Source organism: Platalea leucorodia (assembly GCF_965183815.1).
Source record: "Platalea leucorodia genome assembly, chromosome: 4".
NCBI lineage: Eukaryota > Metazoa > Chordata > Aves > Pelecaniformes > Threskiornithidae > Platalea > Platalea leucorodia.
The window spans coordinates 21,165,672-21,184,344 of record NC_138826.1 but is presented as its reverse complement, the minus strand read 5'-3'; the positions used below and the strand labels follow the sequence as shown (position 1 = coordinate 21,184,344).

The window sequence follows — 18,673 nt, the reverse complement described above, 5'->3', positions numbered from 1 at the left end:
TACAGGTTTTGCATTAGGTGTGGGGGAAGAGGGAGAAATGACCTGTTTTAAATTAATATGTATAGGTCATACTCACAAATTCTTGGGTGAGATGTCTGTGTGCAAAAGTCTGTGTTTTAGAGGGTAGTTTGAAACAAGACTTTTCAAGCAGAAGTGTTTAATGTTGAACTGGCTGATGATGTAGGCTCTTGTCAGGGCACGGAAGACTCAACCCCAGGACATAAAATCAGTGTTAGCTCTAAATGCTGTGTGTCAGTGGGCTTTGACTGCTGTAAGAAAGAAGCTTTATCTCGAGTTGACGGACATGAATTCACAGACACTTGGCCGTTATCACCCAAGATGTCAGTGGCAACACTAGCAGCTGAACCCAGAGCTCAATAGTGGACCAGTGCCTTCAAACACTAGCTGCTACTTTCCTGCATTGTTATAGCATCTTTCAAAAACTGACTGTAAAATCAAGGCTGATGCTGACCAGCCTGGGTTTTCAAACAATAGGAGAGCCACTGCATCAGAGAGTCGTTTAAAGTGGGGAGGTATATGAGGTAGTGAAAAGGAGAACAAGGTTGAACAAAAAGAGCTTGCTAATTTGGGATGAAGGAGGGAGAAGCTCAACTTAGCAGTTCATGATAGGTGAAATGAAGAAGACAGAAATATTTGAAACATAATCACAATTATTATTTAAACAAATATTTTTCTTACCAATCACTCAGTTGGTCTTTTATGAGATTTTCAAGTTACAAACATGTAATGATATTTCTTTGAAAAGTGCATCATTTGTGTAACATCTTTATCTTCACAATAGAAGGATAATTAACATCACTAATTATCTAATTAAGTTCATTAACTATCCACCAACAGTGCACCGTGAAGTTGACATTATGTTCTTCTGTCAACAAATGCTTTGATTTCTTAGGAAGTAATTAAAATGTAAATTAGCATGTCATTAAATGCACAAGGGAAGTTTGGAATCAAATATTCATTTCAAAACTGCTCATAGCATGCATTTTTTTTACTTCAATGAAAGCAGGCACTTTACTATTAATGATGTATATTAAACAATTTCCATTATAATATTATTGTCTTGTTTAATAACTGGCTCAAAGCTAAATTACAGTATGCTGCAGCAAGCTGGAAAAAGTTTCTTTAACTTTGAACAAAGAAATTTTTATGTCCTTTTAAGCAGATATCTGACACGCTGCTCATTTATCATTTTCAGATTGTTTACGAGATCATAAAGAAATAATTCAACAGGTCAATAAGTTAGATAAGAACTGCACGAAAACAAAAAATGCATAGCTATCTAGTTTTATATAATACAAATCACTGAACTTTCTGAAATGTATGGGAATAATTTCCATGTTAATTGAAGATAACCATTTAACAGAGAAGCTGGAATATAAAGGTTGTATGATGATGAATACAAATTATTAGGCTGACTCAGATCCACAGGCCACTCACCCCACAGTCTGTCCCCTAAAAATCCAGTACTGGTTGCTACAGGAGATGGTGTGTGACAGCACAATGCACAGTAGAAAATCTATCCTAGCAAAGTTGTTCCTTTCTTGATTAATATCAGTTTCATCTTAACACCTGAATACAAGAAATAATAACTCTTCCAAAAGTTTTTGTGGGTAACTATTCCGAGGGAGTTTTTCTGTATGTTTAAACTCAGTGGTGGCCTGTGGCAGTGAAGTCCCTTCATTTAATTACACATTGTATGAAAACATGTTTTCTTTTATGTTTCTTGTGTATTTTTTTTAAATATATTTTTGCCTTTCAAGCTAGAGGTTGTGTCTGGTTCAGGTTTAAGCTTGGATATAGGATTTCAGTGAGTGGAGTTTAATGTTTAAAGCTGTTGGCATTGAAATCTCATCATTCAAGAGCTGCTGGTTGCAGACTTTTATTTTCACGTAACAGAGATGATGCCAAATGAGTTGAATGGTGTTAGTGTGGATGAAAGCAGAGTTTTATTTGGTTGCAGAGAAACCCTAGAAACAAATGCTGGCCACTGAAACGGAACATGTTTTTTCGCTGCTGAATATATAGAAAGACAGATAATATTTCATATTTCTTTGTTCAAATATGTCTGTTTTCTTCTGGAATTTTTATGCAACATTTTATTTATAATAATTTCATAAAGAAATTGTTTGAATTAAGTTGTTTTGTATGGATTGTTTGAGTCAGTAGCCTTAAGTGGCAATTTAAACTGAATCAAACTTACATTCTTGTTTTAAAACTTTGTGGGGAATCAACATTCTCATCCACAGTTTCCCACAAGAAAATGATTTTTCATTATTCATTATTTTTTCAGTTCTATATTTGTTCTATTTTTAAAGACAAATAATGGATTTTTTCAATTATGTTATTTGTTATTAGAAATCTTTATAAGGAGAAGAATTATGACCAAATTTGCTTATCAAGAAGTTGTCAGTTTATATATGGTTTATTGTCCCATGCAGGGAGCAGTATAAAATGCACATAGGAGTCTGGGTGCCCAGAAAATTAAGTATGAGTTTCTATCAGACAGCAGGGACTGAAAATACCAAAGAGTATGAACTGAATGGTGATGTGTGCAAGTAGAGAACAGGAAATTGGGAGGTCCTAGAAATCTCTGCAAGATGAACTTAAAGGTTTTGCCTAAATGACGGTGTAGGTTGCTAGCCTGTGCTGAAGTCTGTGATCATTCATTTCTTGTTCTCATCCTTGCTAGCCAAATTAAAGATAAAGCTTGGTTGTGCCTAGCTGTGTTCTATTCATGCCTTCTGCTGCAGAGTAGCCTGTAGAATCCAGGATTGTTCTACAGGCACTAAAAAATTCCAGAAGTAATCTTGTCACCTTTAAATGTGTGCCATTTTAGGAAAACTGATAATTTTAGGGGTCAGGAAAGAGATGTTTCTTTGTATTCTGTACTTTGAGCTCTAGGCATACACTAATATTTACAGAATTCTTTCTTCAGCTAAAGCATTAGAAGCACACATTTTTCTTAAATAAAAGCCATAATTCAAATGTAATCAGAAAACACCAGCGCATGAGGCTTTCAGATAAATGCATTGAGATACTATGTAATAAAGCCCTAATTTACATACTCCTGTAGGACTTCACAGCAAATCACCATTTTAAATAGAAATAGGAAAATGGTGAGTAAGAACAAGTGAAGGAAAGAAGAGACCCCGTTGCTATTCCCCATAATGCCAAAGTCTGACCTTTACCTTTCACTAGAGGTAAAAGCTAATACTTCTTCTGTAACAGGATGGAAACTGAGCCCTCAAGAGGTTGAGTGAATTATCCATAAGTCACAGAAGTCAGTCTCAGAGATAGGATTAAAGAACAAACGTGTCTCGCCTCCCATTGTGGTTTTTTTGCTATTAGGAGACAAGTTATCTGTTCTCCCAGGAATTCATCTCTTCATTAGTATCGTCTGCTGAAGGAGAGTGTGTGTATGCACATATATATATAGTTGCTATAGAAGTAGAGCTGCTCCTGTGCTGCCTGAGTTTAGCTGATAAATGCAGTGTGGAAGTCTCATCACATGTACACCATACTTTGGGTTTATCCTCTTGAAACCCACCCTTGTGTGTGGGTACATTTATGATGCACTGAAATATGGAGGTTTTTCTCATTAAGTTTGCTATTCCCCAACCAACTGGCAATGCCAGGAATCCATCCATGATCCTTAGGAGCAGTTGGCACTGTGCATTAGCCTCCTAGCGGGCTGAGGCACGAAGCTTCCATGCAACACTTAACTGCTGGAACTACAGTCTGTTGAAAAGCTAAATGAATTTTGGCAAAGTAACAATAAAATCCACATGGCAATAACAATTTTGTGATTCAAAAGAGCCTGCAAACAACCCTCAGTGTGGAGAGTATATGTTAAGGGCTAGGACAAATCGCTCTTTCATCTGCTAAGGAAACCTTTATCTGCCTTAGCTTAATGCTTGTTACCTGGTGACTAATGAAAAAATTTTTCCTCTTATGCAATGAACCTACTTGCTTCCTAGTGCATAGTCAATTGAAATGTAGACTGGTCACAAGGTGGGTGGCTTATTGTTTGCATGGGGTAGCAGTGTACCTGGTCCCTGATTCACTGTGTTAGATTTAGTAGCAGTAGTAAACTTGGAGATGTTATGCACTTTGTCCCTGTATCTGAATACAACAGGGCTGGTCAGTTGGAGACTTCACCCAGCTCTAGTAATTTACTATAACACTCAGATTCTTCTCTGTAAAACTGCTATGCTAGCTGTAGTACTATCCTCTGCCTGTGAGGCTGATGAGGAAGGGATTTATTTTCTGTGATTTAGCAGGAAAGGGCCAGAAGTATTGGGCTTTAATTGTGTATGTCGGGAGGGGAAATTCTGGTTAGATGTGTGGAAGAAGGAGGAGCATGAGAACTGAAGTGAATACAAGAAGATAGTTTTCACACCTCAAAAGAGTTTAGGCTCAGAAGTTAACTGCTGACAATCTAGCTCTATACCTGTGTAAGTCATAGCGGTTCAGGAATTTTCCATTAAAAAGATTTTTGCAGTCAGCATCTAAACCCAATAATCAATCGCTTTTGTGAGAAAGTGTCTCCTTCCTAAGTCACATCATTGGTGACAGGATATCCACACTGCTTAGGGCATGCAGTCCAGAGGACAGAGCTGGGATATGGGGCTGCTGAGAGGAGCAATGCTGCACCACAGGTGGATGCCATTTAATGTTGAGCTGCTGGGAAATATATACTTAAGTAAAACTGAACAATTTGCTCTTTATAAAATGGTGTTTTCTTAGTGTTCCATTTAATGAAAAATGCAGCTTTTCTGTTTGATTCAAGGTGGGAAGCGTGTATCACATGAGTATCATATCATTTTTCTCATTCTAATGATGCTAATTTCCTGTTTCCCCCTTTTGCAGTCATCACCCATAGAGGTTTTAAGCATGTTTAATTGCCGCTTTTAAGGTCCAAGTGCTGCATATATATTATCTGTGTGTTTATATCTTAAATGCTTGGATTAAAGGCAAATCTGCCCCCCTTCAGTAGCAAACAACCTGTATATGAATGTTGCAAAATATATGCCTAAACACATCCTAAAACACAGCGTTTTCTTGAATTAGGGTCATGAAATCTGTTTCTGTCATGCACAAACTCTTTGCCACTGTCACATATGCTATTTGCATGCAGTTTATTGTGTCTGTAAGAGCTCCTTACCTATTGTTCTGTTTTTCTATGCCCATGGAATACTTTCTAAAAACCTAGTGATTGCTTGAATAGCTGTTATTAGGTCAAAAAACCTTCCATGTGGAATTGTGAAAGCCCAGGTTAGAGGAGCAAGGTATGTGCACTCTTCCTGTGATATAAGGTCTAATATCTGGTATATCAGCTATACTAGAATACGATCATACAATCTGAGGGATCTGGATATTTGGGCTTTCCTTTTGGCTTTTCTGAGTCCGAAATTATTTTGTCTTAAAGTTTACTTTTATTTATTAAGATTTTTGGCACATACTTTTGTGCGCACATGTGTTCTGTAATAAAACACATAGCCTTTAATTCCCCAAAGAAAGCCTCAAAGTGCAGAGGTCCAATGACATAATGTTTCTTTATGAAAGAACTATGGCATATGTGGCGTCTGTATCATGCAATATGAGTTTATTATGGCAAGCCTGAATATTTATAGGGTGCAAGAGTGTTAAGTGATATATATATATAAAAAATCCCACAGACTTAAAACATACCAGAGCTCAGTAGAGAATTGTTAACTTAGAAGTCACACCTCAACCTTTTTTTTTTTTTCTTTTCAACTGTTTCTATTACAAGCAGCCTTTCAGTTGCTTTATTTGAAAGAAATTATAGAACATCCACTCTCTGAGGTTTTTTGACATGTTAATTTCTCTGTTTGCCAGCATTTTCCTCCTTGCTGGTTTTACCTTTCCCCAACACTAATCATTTTCTCTCCTATTTGCATGAGGTCTCCATGCAGCAAGAGGAGAAACGGGGTTTGATTCTGTGGTTTCTTTTTTTTAATAGGGAAATAGCTTGTAAATTCCATCACCTTTTCAAGCTCTAAATATTGACTGGGGAATCTGAGGCAGCAAAATGACCTGATTCTACTTAGAATGTGATTGTCTAAGGCTGTGAAGTAGAGAAGTCTGTATAAAAAAAGACTTAAAGCATGGTATTATACTCAGATTTTTAGGCCAGGATGGATCAATATGACCTTTTAGTCTGCTCTTCCCTAGAATGCAGGTCATACTTCTTGCATTTACACCTGCTTTTCTGCATACAAAACTCAAACCTTATATTATGTTACACTGTATTAAGAATTATCAAAGCTGGCATATTGATTTTGTTCAAGATAGATATTACACTGTGGCACTGTTGTATTTAATCTACTGCACAAAGAGTCACCATTTTAAAGGGTAACCACCTACAATTTTTAATGGAAACTATTTATTTGTTAGCAACTTCTTTGCACTAGTTGTTCATTAAGCATTACAGTGTAATTGTTCTAACTGAACACTTAATAAATAATAGCCTGGTCTATATTTTCCATGTTTATTGGATATCTTTTTCAGGTTTTGTTTTTGTTTGATTTGTTTTGAGGTTTTTGTTTGTTTGTTTTTGGTTTGTTTTTTTGTTTTTTTTTTCAATCACAGTGATCTCCAATTTTGTTAACTGTTCATTTCATTTTACAACCAGCTGGTTTTCTTGTGGGGATGGTCATCAGGGACATATTCATCTGGCTGAAGATGGCTAGCTGTAGCTCATTTGGAAGCCAAAGTGGTTAGTCTTCAGTTCACCAGACGTGGCTAGCAGAATTTTTCTTTCGTAGGACCCTTCATAAGTTTCAAAGGCTGGGAGCTGGGTCAGTGAAGTCAGTCAGAATCTTTCCAATGTGGGCTTTGACCTAGGGGTCTGATTGGTGACCATGAGTGAAATACAGACTATGAGCAACTTTGAAACAGCTGCCAGTAGAACACTGACACAGCTGGAATAGCCTGTGGGTATCTGAAATGGTTGTTAATACTTGGAGGAATTGGTTGTCTACTCTGAATGGCTTTTACCCTATGTCCACATAGAGCTGGGATCTCAGCTCTTCTCCTGTATTGAGCCAGGCTCAACAGCACAGAGATGCTGTTGCTTTCTAGGTCAGCCTTTATGGGAGTTTTATATGAATTATGGAATAGTTTTGTGAGGCCGCAACTGTGATTACAGGTTTAATGATGCTTTAAACAAACAAAAATGTAATGACTTTCATCAGTATAAAACAGGAGCTTCCTGCAGGGAAACACCAATAAATGTGACTTCGCGGCAGGGGTACAGACCTGGCTGCCAGCCAGCAGTAATCGGCACACCACATAGACCTTGTGTGTTAACTTAATTATAGCACAGTGCAAGCAGCAGCTAGACAGTTTGCTGTGAGGAATCACTGCCAGCGTGGCACAGAGTCCATGCATTTAAAAGTTACCCATCTGATCCATGGCTTTAGGTAGGGAGAGGCTGGGACTTTTGCAGCCAGTTTAGCCTTGTGCTGTGGCTCACAGCAATCTCACCTTTGTCAGGGAACCTTGGGTGGGCATGAGAGCCTTTGCCTGGCACTGAGGGCACTCTCACCTCTCCCATATAATCTCTGAACAGCTTCTGCCTTCTCTGCCATGACTAATCCTCAGGAATTTATTAAAGGACCAGATACTTCTGCTGCTCTCTGTAATGCAGTTAATGGTCAGCCACTCTAATTGCCTCCCCCCCACCCTCCCACCCCCCCATTTCATGGCTTTGGTGTACCATTTGTAAATTCCTGGGAAGGGCAAGCAATCTTATTTTGGCTTCAAAATAATGTTGAAGTAAACCTGCATCCTTCCTAAATATTTGGCTGGCACATGGAATAGATATTTATGGTTTATTTGGATATTGTGACTTTTGGGATTCTGTTTCTTTCAGTAGTGATTAGGAGCATCATCCTGAGTCAGATCCCAAAGTGTTGTACCATTGACTTCAGGAAAAAAAAAAGTTGGTCTTTCAGACAGCTTTCAGTTTGGAAAATTTTAAAGCAAGTATGCCTAGAACATCAGACATGTCATCATGTAGTTGTAACAGGATAGCTAGAATCTTTTTCTGGAAAATACACTGTCAAACAGGAGAACTTTTACCTGTGACTTAGTAAGAAGTCTGTGATACTGAACTTCCCTCAGTAGCTACTTGTCAGCAGGCACACGAAGAGATACTGAGCAAGGAGAGAAATAGGTGGAGCAGCTGTCCTTGTGTTTGCATAAAAAGTTACAAGACCGTAGCCTGTTAAAGCAGAGTCCTGTGCTGGTTCTTCAGTTGCCCTCATGCAGATAAAACAAGCCAGTAGCTTACTCAGCAGTTGTTCAGTGCTTCAGCTATATGCACAACCTTTCAGTATGCTTTGTCATTCTGATCAGGCAAAAAAATGTCATGAGAACAAATACTTCAAGTCTCTTTGGGACTCAGAATTTCATAGATGGCTAGGAGAAAGGGGTGAACAAACCTAGCATTTTCAAAGCTGGAAGCTTGTCTTTTATTAATGTTTAACAGGTGAATTTGAGGAATTAGTATGATAGTGAATATCCTAGGTTGTATTTTATTGTTATTTGCATGGTGCTAGTTTGGCACCTGAGGGATTCAGCTGAGTTTAATAATGTTTCTGCTGATCTTTTTCAAAAGGGAGGCTCAGGTAGGAAGCGCTGTTTGAAATTTTCTGATTTGTGTTCTGTAAAGGTCTTGGCTACGTGAACCTTATGACCCAAAACCTGTGGGTTTTGGTGGAGTAGGTAAGAAAGAGTCCAGGAAGGCTGGACATTCTTCAGGAAGGAAATCTTCAAGGTGCAGGAGTAGGTCATCCCCATGTGCCAAAAGATGCGCTGGTGGGGAGGAAGACCAGCTTGGCTGAACAGAGAGATTTGGCTGGAACTCAGGAAAAAAGGGGAGTTTATGACCTTTGGAAGAAGAGGCAGGCAACTCAGGAGGACTACAAGGATGTCTTGAGGTTATTCAGGGAGAAGATTAGAAGGGGCAAAGTCCAACTACAACTTAATCTGGCTACTGCTGTACAAGACAATAAAAAATGTTTCTACAAATACATTAGCAACAAAAGGAGGGCTAAGGAGAATCTCCATTCTTTATTGGATGCAGGGGGAAACATAGTGACAAACGATGAGAAAAAGGCTGAGGTACTTAATGCCTTCTTTGCCTCAGTCTTTAGTAGTCAGACCAGTTGTTCTCAGGGTATCCAGACCCATGAGCTGGAAGACAGGGACAGGGAGCAGAGTGAAGTCCCCATAATCCAAGGGGAAATGGTTAGCGACCTGCTACGCTACTTAAACACACGAAAGTCTATGGGGCCAGATGAGGTCCACCCAGGGGTTCTGAGGGAGCTGGCAGAAGTGCTCACCAAGCCACTTGCAATCCTTTATCAGCAGTCCTGGCTAACGGGAGGTCCCAGTTGAGGGGGAGGTTAGCAAATGTGACACCCATTTACAAGAAGGGCCAGAAGGAGGATCCAGGGAACTACAGGCCTGTCAGCCTGACCTCGGTGCTGGGGAAGGTTATGGAGCAGATCATCCTGAGGGCCATTATGCAGCACGTATGGGACAGCCAGGCGATCAGGCCCAGTCAGCATGGGTTTATGAAAGGCAGGTCCTGCTTGACTAACCTGATCTCCTTCTGTGACAAGGTGACCGGCTTAGTGGATGAGGGAAAGGCTGTGGATGTTGTCTACCTGGACTTTAGTAAGGCCTTTGACACAGGTTCCCACAGCATTCTCCTGGAGAAACTGGCTGCTCGTGGCTTGGACTGGTGTACGCTTCACTGGGTAAAAAACTGGCTGGATGGCCGGGCCCAAAGAGTTGTGGTGAATGGAGTGAAATCCAGTTGGCGACCAGTCACAAGTGGTGTTCCCCAGGGCTCAGTACTGGGGCCAGTTCTGTTTAATATCTTTATCAGTGATCTGGATGAGGGGATCGAGTGCACCCTCAGTAAGTTTGCAGACGACACCAAGTTGGGTGGGAGTGTTGATCTGCTGGAGGGTAGAAGGGCTCTGCAGAGGGATCTGGACAGGCTGGATCAATGGATCAAGGCCAATTGTATGAGGTTCAAGAAGGCTAAGTGCCGGGTCCTGCACTTGGGTCACAACAACCCCATGCAATGCTACAGGCTTGGGGAAGAGTGGCTGGAGAGCTGCCTGGTGGAAAAGGACCTGGGGGTGTTGGTCGACAGCTGGCTAAATATGAGCTGGCAGTGTGCCCAGGTCCTTCGGCTGGGGCTGCACGGCTAGAAGGCGCGTCCCCTGGGTGGTGGATAGGCGATCCCTCTCTGGAGGGTGCACCGGATAAAATTGAAGAAGGTGCCGTGAACCAACGCAGCCTAAGGGAAGGCCACCCTGACAGAAAAACCACTGGCCCTCCAAGTCATGGGGGTTGGGCACGAGGCCAACTACCTCCTCCCGGAAAAAAAAAAAAAGAAAAAAAAAAAAAAGTTGCAGAAACGACGAGCATCAACTTTCATGGAGAAAATCAGTAACGAACTGAGGAGGAGGAGATGGAACTGGATCGGTCATGTCCTGAGGAAAAAACTGACAGAAGACTGCGCTGTGGCCCTTGGGTGGACTCCAGAGGGAAGAAGAAAGCGGGGTCGCCCAAAAACGACCTGGAGTCGGATGGTGGAGGTTGAGAGGAATGGTGCAGGCTGGAATTCTTGGGAAGCGGCACGGCATGCAGCCGCAGACTGATCGAAGTGGAAGAACGATGTTCGCGCCTTGTGTGCCTCCTGGCACTGAGAGAATTCAGAATCAGAATCAGAAGTGTGCCCAGGTGGCCAAGAAGGCCAATAGCATCCTGGCTTGTATCAGGAATAGTGTGGCCAGCAGGGCTAGTGAAGTGATCATCCCCCTGTACTTGGCACTGGTGAGGCCGCCCCTCGAATACTGTGTTCAGTTTTGGGCCCCTCACTACAAGAAGGACATTGAGGTGCTGGAGCGTGTCCAAAGAAGGGCAACGAAGTTGGTGAAGGGTCTAGAGAACAAGGCTTATGAGGAGCGGCTGGGGGAACTGGGGTTGTTTAGCCTGGAGAAGAGGAGGTTCAGGGGAGACCTTATCGCTCTCTACAAGTACGTGAAAGGAGGTTGTAGCGAGGTGGGGGTCGGTCTCTTCTGCCAGGTAGGAAGAAATAGGACAAGAGAAAATGGCCTCAAATTGTTCCCCCTCAATTGGGGAGGTTTAGGTTGGATATTAGGAAAAATTTCTTCACCAAAAGGTTTGTCAAGCATTGGAACAGGCTGCCCAGGGAAGGGGTTGAGTCCCCATTGCTGGAGGAATTTAAAAGATGTGTAGATGTGGTGCTTAGGGACATGGTTTAGTGGTGAAGTTGGCAGTGCTAGGTTAATGGTTGGACTTGATGATCTTAAAGGTCTTTTCCAATCTAAACAATCCTATGATTCTAAGAGAATGAAACCCATTTCATTTCCCTACTCCCTGAGTTTCAGGATCCCACCACACCGGTCCATTGTTCATGTTCTTAGCCTGTGTAACTCTGAGGTTAGTATTATAGTCTCTGTTTCGTGGTGGGAGAGGTAGAGGTTTAGGGCAATTGCATGTCTTGCTGAAGATCACATAACAATCTGCTTGTGGAGTGGGGAATGCAACCTATAATCTCTTGACAGCAGTTCATCAGTCTTATACTTGCACAGACACCCTTAGCTTGAGAAGTTCATTCCAATAAAACAGCAGGTGAAACGTATGACTGTTAATGCAGGTTCACTGTTCTGTGAGTCTAGTGCATTCTGGAAGGAAAGGTGGCCAGGAAGTTCTGTCAGACTGCCTTGAAAAACATCTATTTCCAGAAACACCTAAATAGCACTGGGGTTTAGGGCATGTCTGTGTTGCGTAGTGGAGCAGAGGCAGTTACTAGGTGTGTCTTCTTGCACTAGTACAGTTTTACAAGTTTCCAGTTCTAGAGCTAGCTCAGACATCTCTGCATCGCAATCCCATTAAATAGTGTATTTATACTCCAAGTCACTTGTTGCCAGAGGACTTAGGCTCCTAAATCTCAAAAATGTTTTTGGGAACAGGTGGTTTCCTGTCTGCAAAAAGGGGACATGGACCATTCCTTTGTCTGCACTTTCTGTTTATGCAGCAAGGAGCAGGTGTATAGTTACAAATCCTGGATCCTTGCCTCAGATGGGGCCTCTACAACAGATAACTGTCTTTTATGCTACTTGCAGGACTAACTAATTCGCTCCAAAAGGAAGAGCCTTAAATTTTATTTGCTGTTTTCTTTCTCCTTCTGAGTAGTTCCACTAATGACCCTTGTTAAGATCATGAATATGTTTATCTTCCTGGTGTAAGTGTACAGCTTTCTTTCAGATGATTGCCTCATCACTATACTGTCTGGAGAGCTGTCAAACTCTCAGACACAGGCCATATTCCCTAATTATTCTTGAAAAAGGCAGAGCAACTAATGCCTGCTTCTGCCTCTCACCTGCAGCACCTTGGTGTAATGGGGTCTGATGTTTCTTCTAGGGATTCGTGTCATGTATGGAACGGTACCGAAGAACTGGGCAGGAGCTGTACGCCTCTTTGTACAAGAACCACGTACAGGTAAACAACAGGAATATCATGCAACAGCTTTCTGTTGTTGAAAGGATGCTCTTGGACTACCCTGAGAAATAAGGCATTTCAGAAGTGAGATGAGTAGTATGCCCAAAGAAATGCTGAGTGTTGATGAGTCAATACTCTGTTCCTGACATGGCCACTGAAGTGTGATATAGCGTCACTCACCAATCAGATTGCTGATCCTCACTTTATCTTCAGGAGCCTTTTTTCTTTTGTTTAAATTAATTATTCCACTCTCACAGTGCTAGAAATGAAAGTGAGGATTTTGACCTTTTTTTCTTAGCACCAGTAAAACTTTCCAAGAGTTCTCAAGCTCATAGCCAGTAAAATCTCACAGGTATGTTTCTGTTTCAGGACTGGCCATCAGAGACCAACAAGCTTTTCATTCTTTGAAATTCTCACCTCTTCTCTCCTTTAAATTGATATTTTAGTGCCCCTCAACTCCCTGCACACACCTCCTAAGCAGAAATAATTAAATTTATGCAATGCTTGGAGGGAGCACAGTATACTTCTGACTGAAACTTTCAGACTGTGTTTTCAGTGAGTGTGGTTGCTGCCATTTGATACAAACATTCACCAGAAAAAAATGGAGTGAATAAAAGCTCTGTGATGCTGTTCTCCTGGCTCACTGGTTTTGAGTTGGAAGTCTAATGAAAACAGCCATTTTCAAGGCGATTGAACTTTGTGACATGCTTATATTTGTCACTGTATCTTTGTTTGACTAGTAGCATCTCCCACAGCACACTTTCAGTGGTCAGTCGGACCTGTGTTTGCTGGGTCTGCAGCGCTCCCCCTGCAGTGGTCCCATCCAGTAGGTTGGGTAGATCCCTCTGAATCACTGGGGTGGTGCCACTGCTGGACGGGAGGAGGGAAGTGTGAGAAACGTGGCACAAAGTGGTTCTGTCCCACAGATGCTGCAGTGTGGTTACAGCAAAGCAGCCAAGGACTGGATGATACTTGAGGAGCAACTTTTCTACAGAATGGGCCTGTGGGGAGATGCATCACGATCCTTAAAGCCACGATGGATTCTTGATTGTTATGAAGGGCCTTCACGAATGAGGAGGAGGATTCAGCATGCGAACAGTCAAGCGACAATGATGCGAATGAAGAGTGAGGTAGAAAGCTGTTGCAGGAGGTGCACAGTTTCTGTAACAGTTGCTGGTGACTTTATACTCTCCTGTTTCCTCTGGTTCTCATTACCTGACTCATCAATATACGGTGCCATGCATGGAGAACCCACTGAATGTGTCTGATTTTGAGAGAGTAAGAGGGGCTGCAATGTGTTCAGCAGCAACAGAATGATCTTCCTTCTTTTCTGGTATAAGATCTCCCCAGGCAGATAAGAGTATAACCCGACGACATTTTTCTGCTTGTAATATCTCGTGGGTATAACACTTCCCAATGTATGCAACAGAGTCCAGTTAGAAGGCTGCACTGTCCTGTTAGTCTTATGCTTATTAGGGCCGCTAGAACTGGTGGATGGCCAAAAGGGGAATTAGAGTGGTTTGAACTAAGCATTGAACTGTGTACGTTGGGTATTTACTACTGTCTGTCTCTATAGTATCTAAGTGCCAAATCCTATCAACCAGAAATTGAAGCACTTTAGTATATCAGGAGGTTCCCATCTCTAGGACGTTTTCAGCTTTTATGTGAAGCTTGGATTCTGGCTGTTTTCTGTAGACTGGGTGGTATGGTTTTTATCCTATAACTGGCCTCATGCAGGGTCTTCTTTGAAAAGACAAAGTCCTCTGGCTTAATTGTTGACATTTGTTCCTACATTTAATTGTTCCTTTGGGTCCTTTCAAATGAGTGTATTTGAATTTCCAAGGCATTTATTTGCAACATAGTTATAAATCTGTGGTTTTCTCTGCAGCAAGATTCTGAGTTATGTTTACCTGTCTGCATATTCCACTCTAGTCATACCTAGTCTCTTTTCAGATTCTCCTAGCAAACAGAAATGAAACAACCCCCACTGCTGAAGTGAATCCAGGTAACCTTTTAGGGCTAAATTACATCATGAAGAGGGTGGACACAAACAGCCAAAAAGAACTGGAGTTAGTGTATTGAGTTCTAGGTCAGAATTTCATCTAGTGAAAAAAACTTATTGTCAGTGCTCCGGGCTAAAAAGTTACTTGAACATCTGGGAAAAGACTGATGCAATTATTAGAGGTGGTATATAAACTGTCTTCAGAATTTGTTGCTCTCTTGTTGCCACCAGAAAGATCTGAAAGCAAAAAAGCTATCTTGAAATGAAAGCATTGAGTGTTCTTGGGCAGCTGGAAAACTCCCAACTGCTTAAACTCAGAAGGAAAAGTGCAGACTCTCCCCCTGCTTTTAGCAGACACCCCTGTTATACCTGTGAAACAGTATTTAAAACCAGGTGATAGATGCCTCAGAGAAGTGGTAACAGGAATTGTAACTTTCCAAGAACGTGGACAAAATAATAGAGACTAGAAGGAAATCACCAAGAAAATTAACACATCAAATTGTTTTTCAGTGTTCAAAATAGAACCAGATTTTTCAACATTTTTCATTTTCCAAGGCCACGTTTTCTGCTATATGAGACATTAAAAGAATGGGGTGGGAGGCGAGTGAAATATGGTACAGAAGTCAATAGTTTTTCGGGGGGGGGGGGGCGGAAACTTGAGAAAGAACTGTAGTTTGGAAATGTCAGCCAAGTCTAAGGCTGTGGATTTCAGCCACCTGTATGGCTGTTCCAAGTCAAGTTTCTAGTGTACGCTGTTGGAAATAGGCAGTATTGTTGTACACTTTTTAGTGTGATAGGGCCTAGAAATCAAGTGAGAGTGGAGCTCATTGTTCTAGACTCCAAACAAGATTGAAGTACTACGTAGTTTATGTAGTTTCTGCATGAAAGTGGTTACAGTCTACCTCAATAAGAAGGCTGATCATGCCTCCCTTAACTGTGTGCACTGCATGAATTTGCAAAATTTGAGACACAGGTTGGGCAAGGTACAAGCAGATTGTCTCTCCTTGGTTTCTCTTAAGATCCTGCTCAGTGCATGTCCCCAAAAGACTACTGTTTTCAAGTTTTTCTAATTTCACGTGGGTATGTGAACAAGATTCTTTTTTTAAAAAATTATTTTATTATCAGATGATGAGCTCAACACAGTGCAGAAATGAGAATAAATACATTTGTTCAATATGTTTGAATCTTCAGTGATTAGAGGAATTTAGTTTGAATTATGACTGAGTGCAGCTACCTGTTTTTAGTTCCCTGAACCTAAGCATCCTTCTTTAGCAGTCACAGATTTTACTTCTCTCTTGCCTGTTTTTTGCAGATAAATAACGCTATTTCCCAAGGTAGAACAGATTGGGTGAAAGTCTAAATTGCAAATGCTTTTGGTGTCATCCGGCAGCCACTAAAACTGCAATCTCTTTTATACTGATATAGGAGAGCTGACGTTAAATGGAGCAGAAAGGGAGATGGATAAGAAGGGATCAGATTGTAACCAGCTAACGTTCTTCCCTGCTCTACATGAAAGTTTCCATTCAGAAGACTTCTTGGAACTGTGTGTGGAGAGACAAATTATACTGCAGGAGTTTGCAGAGACTGAAAAGGTAGGAAAGATGAACTAGAAAATGTTCTCTGGGGAGATGGCATTTTAGAGGGTGAATTGGATGTGGAGCCCTATCTGTTCCTTTCAGTTTGGGGTTCAGGTGGATTCAGGCTACACTAAACATCATCACTCTCTGTTTCCTTAGAGCAATTACAGTTTTCCAGCCTCTGTATGAACTCCTTTATAGACTTATTCTTGAAGAGCATTTAACATTAACTCTTTGAAGTAACAGAAAAAAATTTGGGCATACAACCAAGGTATTCTTGTACCTGTGAGACAGTATTGTCTGAATTTGCCTAAGACATGGCAAATTATGAGACTGAGAATTCCTGTCATGCTTCCCCACCTTCACTCATGCTCAGAGCAGTGCCTGGATCAAATTTATTTATTGCCTCTGGAAGGGTGTGCCAATTTTGTATAGGTTGCTACTTCAGTGATGTTTAAATGTCTTCTTGCTGAATACCAGAAAATGTTTTCTTCCTCCCCGCTTCACATGCCTTTTTTTTTCTCTGCCTCCCCGTGAGTACTGGATAGATTCTTCCGTCTAAGGCCATAGAGACTTTCCCTGCTCTCTGTTTGATGCTTCCATCATGTGTCATCTAGTCAAAAGAGTGCTGTTCCTTCTTTGTTCTTGTACTGGGCTGGATGCCCTTCTCCCAGCTTTCTTCCCAGCATAAGGAAGAGGCAGGTTCAGGAACACTGGGGGAAGACATGAACTGTGGAGTAAATAGGGTTGACTCTGTTAGGAGGACAGGAACTTTGGTCTGGTCTTCTCAATTTAATCCCTTTGCTTGAAAGCCAGCAACCTGTCCTTTGCTTTCAGCATAGTCCCCACAATGGTGACTCCAAATCAAATCCTTGATGTTGAATATGCACTGCACATGGCCATTTTCTGCAGGACTGTGAGATATTTTGTCATGAGGAGTACACCTGGCCTCATCACAGAATCACACAATGGTTGGGGTTGGAAGAGACCTCTGCAGATCATCTAGTCCAACCCCGCTGCTAAAGCAGGTTCACCCAAGGCAAGCTGCACAGGATCATGTCCAGGCAGGTTTTGAATATCTCCAGAGAAGGAGACTCTACAACCTCTCTGGGCAGCCTGTTCCAGTGCTCTGTCACCATCAAAGTAAGGAAGTTTTTCTGTGATCTTTTCCAGTGTACCTGTTTCTTCCAGTGGCATCATTCCCCCTGTTGGCCCAAGAGCTAGCATCCCATAGTGGAAGCCAAGGGTCAGACTTGGAGTATTTAAACGCAGCCCTCACAGTGCTGTGATACATAGATATAGAAATAATTATTTTATTTTTATGTCTCAATACCATTGCTGAATTTTCTTGATGCTTTGCCAGTGGCTGGGGGTCACATTTGTGCTCTCCAACATGATGGCTTCCTTATGCTATTAGAGCTGTTGGTACACTGTCTGTCTATACAACATAATTCATTTCCCTGCCCCTCCTCCTTCCTGCCCCCCCATACCTCTCCCCAGCAGAAGGAGACAAGCATGAAAATGTGAGGCATGTTTTCCGTGTGCTGATCTCATTTTGAGCCTTCAGGCTGTCTGTCTCTTCTCCATGTCACTCTGCAGGAAGCCGTCAGAAACGCCAGGCATGTTTTTTTCCAGCAGCAGTCACCGTGTTGCCGAGCTGACAGAAGTATTAAAAAAAGCAGTAGGGGGTGACATTAGCTGTCCTGCGCTCACTTAGTGCGCTGTGGTCCTGCCTCGTAAATGGCTGCCTCGTGAGCTGTTTGCACTTTAAGCAGGCAACTGGAACCATCTTACCTACTGCACTGCACAGAAAAGTCATTGTGATGCTTTGGCAGATACTAGATTGATTTCTGTAACACAGGGATAGCCCTTCTCTGGAAAGTGGTCATTGTTTTATAATGTCACCAAGTGCTATTTTTTTGCATTACCATTAAACAGGCACTTTTGTACATACTCAGATATTTGAGATGGCTTTTTGCAGAAGCAGCAGATCAAATGCTATTGACATTGTTGGTTCAGAGTCTGTTCCTCAGCAAGTTAAATCAGGAGAATATGGGTGCAGGTGGAGTATTGTTATGCTAATATCATCTAGTCTTTTTTTTATCTTACTTGAAAAATAGAATAGAAAACACTTCCAGGCATTCCTGTGAAAATAATTTTAAGTATTTAAACAAGATAAATTTACCACTTGGACTGTGAGAGAAAGGGACTATAAAGGACAAAAATGGATATAGTTTGAGTGTAGGCTAAAGGAAGCTACTGAGAGTGGTTAGTCCCTGAGAGAGTGGAGATGAATCATATGAGGGAGCAGTCATGCTCTGTGTGTTTGAACAGCACACAGACCATGCAGAGTTCAGCCTTTAGATGTGTCCTTTTTTTGTTGCTGCTTTTATGCAATAAACTACCCACAGAGGAATGCATTTCCCATATTTCAAACACTCTGAATTTAGGAAATGCCAGAAATCAAGAAATTAATGCCAGATCTGTGCAATTACAACCC

At 41.5% G+C, this 18,673-nt stretch overlaps 1 protein-coding gene across 1 annotated transcript in view; it reads left to right on the top strand.

The window, feature by feature from the left end:
• WDFY4 (WDFY family member 4) overlaps positions 1-18,673 on the top strand; it is a 146,380-nt gene that overhangs the window by 69,792 nt on the left and 57,915 nt on the right. Inside the window, exons 40-43 of the mRNA XM_082310287.1 lie at positions 12,517-12,594; positions 13,521-13,724; positions 14,548-14,599; positions 16,022-16,188. Of these exons, the coding sequence (XP_082166413.1) occupies positions 12,517-12,594; positions 13,521-13,724; positions 14,548-14,599; positions 16,022-16,188 (501 nt within the window). The remainder of the gene's footprint in view (positions 1-12,516; positions 12,595-13,520; positions 13,725-14,547; positions 14,600-16,021; positions 16,189-18,673) is intronic.